General features: G+C 43.7%; 1 protein-coding gene across 1 annotated transcript in view; it reads right to left on the reverse strand.

The window, feature by feature from the left end:
- LOC132898044 (paired box protein Pax-6-like) overlaps positions 1 to 4,902 on the reverse strand; it is a 29,171-nt gene extending 24,269 nt beyond the window's left edge. The window contains exons 1-2 of the mRNA XM_060939411.1: positions 4,797 to 4,902; positions 4,127 to 4,297 (exon numbers count right to left, since the gene is read on the reverse strand). Of these exons, the coding sequence (XP_060795394.1) occupies positions 4,127 to 4,297; positions 4,797 to 4,902 (277 nt within the window). The remainder of the gene's footprint in view (positions 1 to 4,126; positions 4,298 to 4,796) is intronic.
- Positions 4,903 to 6,000: the final 1,098 nt, after the last annotated feature.

The following is a 6,000-nucleotide window of genomic DNA, read 5'->3' on the forward strand; positions in this document are numbered from 1 at the left end:
CCTACAGTCAATTTAGAGTCACCAGTTAACCTAACCTGCATGTCTTTGGACTGTGGGGGAAACCGGAGCACCCGGAGGAAACCCACGCGGACATGGGGAGAACATGCAAACTCTGCACAGAAAGGCCCTCGCCGGCCCCGGGGCTCGAACCCAGGACCTTCTTGCTGTGAGGCGACAGCGCTAACCACTACACCACCGTGCCGCCCGCTTTGGGTTTCACCTGTGAAAACTGTATTTGCTGGTAAGCAAACATGAAGAACAGAGAGCTGTCAATAGGAGAAAAGCAAACCATTTTGAAGCTGAGAGAAGAGGGAAAATCGATCAGAGCTATTGCACAAACATTGGGCATAGCTAGTACAACAATTTGGAATGTACTGAAAGAAAGAAACTACTGGTGTACAGAGCAACAAACATCGAACAGGTCGGCCAAGGGTAACAACAGCAGTTGATGAGAGAAACATTGTGAGAGCTGTGAAGAAACACCCAAAGACAACAGTCAGTGACATCACTGCCAAACTCCACAGGGCAGGGGTGAAGGTATCACAATCCACTGTTCGAAGAAGACTTTGAGAGAAGAAATATAGAGGCCATACCACAAGATGCAAACCACTCATCAGCAAAAAGAATCAGAAGGCTAGATTGGATTTTGCAAAGAAGTACAGAGATCAGCCACAAAAGTTTTGGGACAAAGTTTTATGGACTGATGAGACCAAGATTAACCTCTACCAAAGTGATGGAAAGGCCAAAGTATGGAGAAAGAAAGGATCTGCTTATGATCATACAAGCTCATCTGTGAAGCATGGTGGAGGTAATGTCATGGTTTGGGCTTGCATGGCTGCTTCTGGAACGGGCTCACTAGTCTTTATTGATGATGTAACTCATGATGGTAGCAGTAGAATGAATTCTGAAGTCTACAAAACCATTTTGTCTGGCAATTTACAGAAAAATGCATCCAAACTAATTGGGAGAAGCTTCATCATGCAACAAGACAATGACCCAAAACACACTGCCAACACAACAAAGGACTTCATCAGGGGGAAAAAGTGGAAGGTCTTGGACTGGCCAAGTCAATCACTGGACCTTAACCCAATAGAGCATGCATTTTACCTCCTGAAGAGGAGACTGAAGGGAGAAACCCCCAGAAACAAACAACTGAAAGAGGCTGCAGTAAAGGCCTGGAACGGCATTTCAAATGAAGAATGCAACAGCCTGGTGAAGTCAATGGGTCGCAGGCTCAATGCAGTTATTGCAAGTAAGGGTTATGCCACCAAATATTAAATGTTATTCACTTTAAGTTAATTTAATGTCTGTTCCAATACTTTTGCTCACTTGAAAAGTGGGTTGGTTCAAAGAAAAGGTGCTCTGTCCTGAGTTGTTTAACACATCTAGATGTAAATACCATGAAATAAAAGCTGGAATTCTGAACTTTTGTCTCATATTCATCTTTTGATCTGAAACCCAAATGTCTTCAGTGTACAAAAAAAACAAAGGAATTGACCTTGCTGTTCCAATACTTTTGGAGGGGACTGTATACTCGGGAGGCACATTAGAGAGATCAGGATATTCACCAATGGTGGGCTGGAGTAGCTCGGTGTGTGGGAGTGCAGATCTCAGGCATGACAATAAACAGAATTGACTCCATCCTAAAATGGCGTTGTTAGTCCAGTTGACATGGGGGTCATGTAGAGAGCCAGGGCAGACCAAGAACTATGGGCACATGGTGATTGCTCATGACAAAAAACTGGATGGATTCAGAGTGTTTGCCTGAAATTCTTAAGGTGACCGGGGCTGTTTTATGGGTGATAGTAGTCAGACCAGTACCGTTAAGGGTCAGGACAGTGAGGGACGGGTTAAGAGCCAGTAGTGGAATCCCCAGGTGCTTGGCGGTGGTCGAGCAAATCAGGTTTCTGTCAGCCCCTGAATCGATGAGTGCCTGGAGGTCATGGGGCTGATTGCCATGGATGACCACTGGGAGTAGTGGCCGATTGGTAGGGGGCCGATTCTGGACATTGCCCACCAGGGCCCCTAAACTCACTGGTGGGCTCTTCCTTTTAAAGGGCAGGATTGGCAGAAATGCCCCAGCTGTCCGCAGTAAAAACATGCCCTCATATCCCGACGGCGCTGTTGTTCCTCAGGTGAGATGCGGACTTGGTCTACCTGCATTGGCTCAGTGGAAGGGATGGGAGGCTGAGGGGGAGCAAGACTAGTCCAAGTTCTTTCTTTCACCTGTTGTCTGATCTGGGAGTCAATACGGCTGGCAAGGTCCATGAGGCCGGGGAGATCAGGTGGCAGTTCGTGATCAGGTGGCAGTTCGTGAGACCAGTTCATCCTTTGAGTCTGACAGCCCGTTCAAAAATGCGTCAAACAAGGCACTCATTCCAGCCACACGATGCTGCCAAAGTGCGAAACTCAATCGCATAATCAAACGTGGACTGGGCACCCTGCCGCAGTCCCATGATTTCTCTTGCTGCCTCTCTGCCAGACAGAGAGCGATCAAAGGCTCACCTCATCTCGTCTGTGAAATTCTTGAAGCTAGCGCAGCATGGCGCATTGGCGTCCCACATAGCTGTTCCCCACTCCCTAGTTTTGCCAGTGACAAGAGTGATGGTGTAGGCCACTTGGGAACGCTCTGTGGGGAAGGCCAGTGGTTGGAGCTCAAGGGTTAGCGAGCATTGAGAAGAATGATTGGCAAGTGCCTGGTTCTCCATCGTATGGCTGTGGGGCGGGAAGTCTTGACTCCCTGAAGAGGGCTGGAGCAGGAGCTGGAGGAGTGGTAGGCAGAGGGGGTTGTGTAGGAGTAGACATTACTTGAAGCTGTTGTAGCTGAGTGGCAAGAAGATTGAGAGTGTTAGAGATGGCGACAAGGTTTTGGTTCACCTGTTAGATGTCCTGTTGGTGGGTCCCAAGTAGAGTTCCCTGCTTTTGCACCGCTGCTCTTAGCTGGGCGAAATCTGCTGGGTCCATGCTGGCCAGACTGTGCTGTTGGAAATGGTGAGCTGAGGTGAAGTGAGGACCCAAGAGCAGACTCAAGACAGGCAGTGTACAAAAAGAAACTTCTTTAATGAAGTACAGGGCAGAGGTATAATAGGGCTCGGGCAAAAATCAGTGGTCAAAGAACGGGCCAAGAGGTCAAAACACAGAAGAGCAGGCAGGCATGGTCAGGGACAAAAACAGTACAGAAAAATCTTCACAAAAGCTGAAGAAAACAGGGACAAGGGAAACCCAGGCAGAGGAAGCAAAAAACACAATCCAAAGGAACAGGCAGGTACAACAGGGGCAAAAACTGGACAGAAAATTTGACCAAAAAAAAACATGGAACAATACAGGCAGGGGGAATCAAGAAGTCACAATACCAAAGGGCTGTAGCAAGGCGAGGAAAGTTTGCAAGAGACAGTCTGGCAACTGGAGTAGCTCCAAACAGCTCTTAAGAAGGCCCTGGCTGATGGGAGAGGAGTGGTAGCAGGTGTGGGAGTGCCGCTTCCGGGAAAATGGCCTACAGCAGGGCAGGACTGAATTCTTGTCCTGGATCCGGCCTGGAGCCAGCATGGAAGTCCCACAAACTCAGGCATGGATGGACTGGACCAGACTGTGACACAATCATGAACTGAGGACCGGAATCTAGCAGTCTATGAAACATTTATGAAAGATCCCCTGGCACATGGGCTTTGTATGCCCTTAAGAAGAAGTTGTAAATTGTGTTTATCTCTTTGTCTGGATCAAGTGCATTGTTCATGTTCTAGCATCTTGACCTTTCTATAGAGTCCCTTCTATGCTGAAGGTCTGTGTGGCTGCCATTGCAACACACACACCAATGTTGATATCATCTCTTTAAGATAATCTCTTACCCATTACTCTCTACACAGGCACAGATGCACCTCAAAAAGTCAATAAGTAAATAATAATTATATATCCTTCTATAATTCCATAAGTTTTGTCTATGTTGATAATTTAGATGAGAATAGTATGAATTTGACATATTAAGATGCTATCACATCTAAAATAATGGCCTAGGTCAAGTAGTGAATAGAATATTAAGGTTAAAATGTAACCACTGTTACATTACAATGTGATTCACTAATATCCAAAGTATAATCCACATTTATAGCCCCAAAACAGATACTTGCACCTTTCTCCAGAGCCTCAATCTGCTCCTGAGTAAAGCTCGTCCTGTTCCTCTGCAGTTTCCTCTTCAGCTGCAGCCGCAACTGTGATTCTTCACCATTGTTCCTCTCCATCTGCACTCTTCCTCCTCCTGTCCCCATTGCTGTGTCTGTGTCCACCATGCAGTCATCAGACACTACAAGCAACACTATGAGCTTTAGTTTTTAAAATAACATTTCAACAAAACAAAGTAATCAATTAAATGATGCACAATCAAGTATTTTATTGGGAATTATTTTGTTTTATTAAAATGCACAAATTAGTGGGACAGTCCCAAATTACTAGTATATAATTTAATGTGGAAAAGGCCTTAAACCTCATGAAAACATACAGTTCTAGTAAAATTCAGATCAAAGAAGCATTTGAGAAAATTAATAGATACTATATTTTGTATAATGTATGCTGTATTTTTAAAGTGACATTGTGTTTGAGAAAGTGAAAACCAAAATAAACTACTACTACTATGAAGAAGAAGAACAAGAGAACTGAACCACCTCGACCTTGACCAAAATAAAACAGATACCCCAATGATGAATGCGCAAAATTGGCTAGTATAATATACTACATAGATGCTTTTGTTCATGGCTGTGCAACCAGTTCAATCAATTGTGCTTAAAATACATAAATATAGTTACCTGTGCTGTGATGGGTGGCAGCAGTGTTCTGCTGATGGTACCAGTCATTCGGCATGTTCCAGTTCGAATTACTTTGCAAATTAAGCATTGTTAACTCCTCATACATCATATGGCCCTTCAACCTACAGAGAAACAGAGATGAGAACATGTAAGCAACAAAAACACTAACCCTGACCTCTAACTATTGAGGATTGAGGGGATGAGAGAGAGAGAGAGAGAGAGAGAGAGAGAGAAGGTGACTACTCTCTATGCATGAATCTACACTTTAAAAAGAATTAGGATCATCCTGACAGCAAAAGCTGGAGTGTGTTACATGAACAGAAAGATTCCTCTCATGTTGTACAATTATACTGTGCAAACACTACTGTTGGGAAGTGCACTGCATTAGAAAGACATAGTGCCAATGGAGGGCAAAACTGTAAAGCGCTCCCGCATTTACGTAAGAAATTTGAGCTTAAATATAAGTAAAGCATCTACGGTAAATGCTCAATGTGAATATGCATTCACAGAACTCAGAAATTTTGTTAAGTTGGAGTTGGGCCAGATTTTTGCAGGACTGTGAAAATGTGACATTATTAATTTATCTAATTGTAATGCTTGATTTAAAATCCACAGTATAACATATATTGGTACCAATGTAAATAATATTTATGGAAATAGACACAAATTCACTAACTTGCAAAAACAACTGAAAGCAACTAACTGAAAATAATTATGTGCATGCCATAGTATAATAATTGTGTTCAGTAACCTGCATCCTAAGTTCTTCTTTAAAGTCTTTTTGCTTTCATATCTCCACTTTGAGTTTTCCCTGACGATACAGGTACAGAACTCTACAGACTCATTTGATGACAGTAAAAATAAAAATCGAGTTAAAACAAACTTACCAGATGTCAGTTTATGAACAACACGTCATGGAGTGTGATACCAAAGTCATTGCTCTTCATAAAACACAAGAGTTTTATCCTGCTTGTTTGTTGACAATGGACTGTATGTGAGAAAGCAAGGCAAAGAATGGAAGAGAGAGAGAGAGATGGAGAGAGACAGAGTAGAAGAGAGTGAGATGGAGGGAAGGCTCAAGAGAGAATGCGTCTGCGGGCACTTATGTTCTCCGAGAGAGGGAGAGAGAGAGTAGGTGACACAGTGAGTCAACATCAGTGTCAAGTTTAAACTTAATGTCACAGAGGGGAGGAAGGGAAGAGAA

This window comes from Neoarius graeffei, chromosome 14, assembly GCF_027579695.1.
Source record: "Neoarius graeffei isolate fNeoGra1 chromosome 14, fNeoGra1.pri, whole genome shotgun sequence".
Classification (NCBI taxonomy): Eukaryota; Metazoa; Chordata; class Actinopteri; order Siluriformes; family Ariidae; genus Neoarius; species Neoarius graeffei.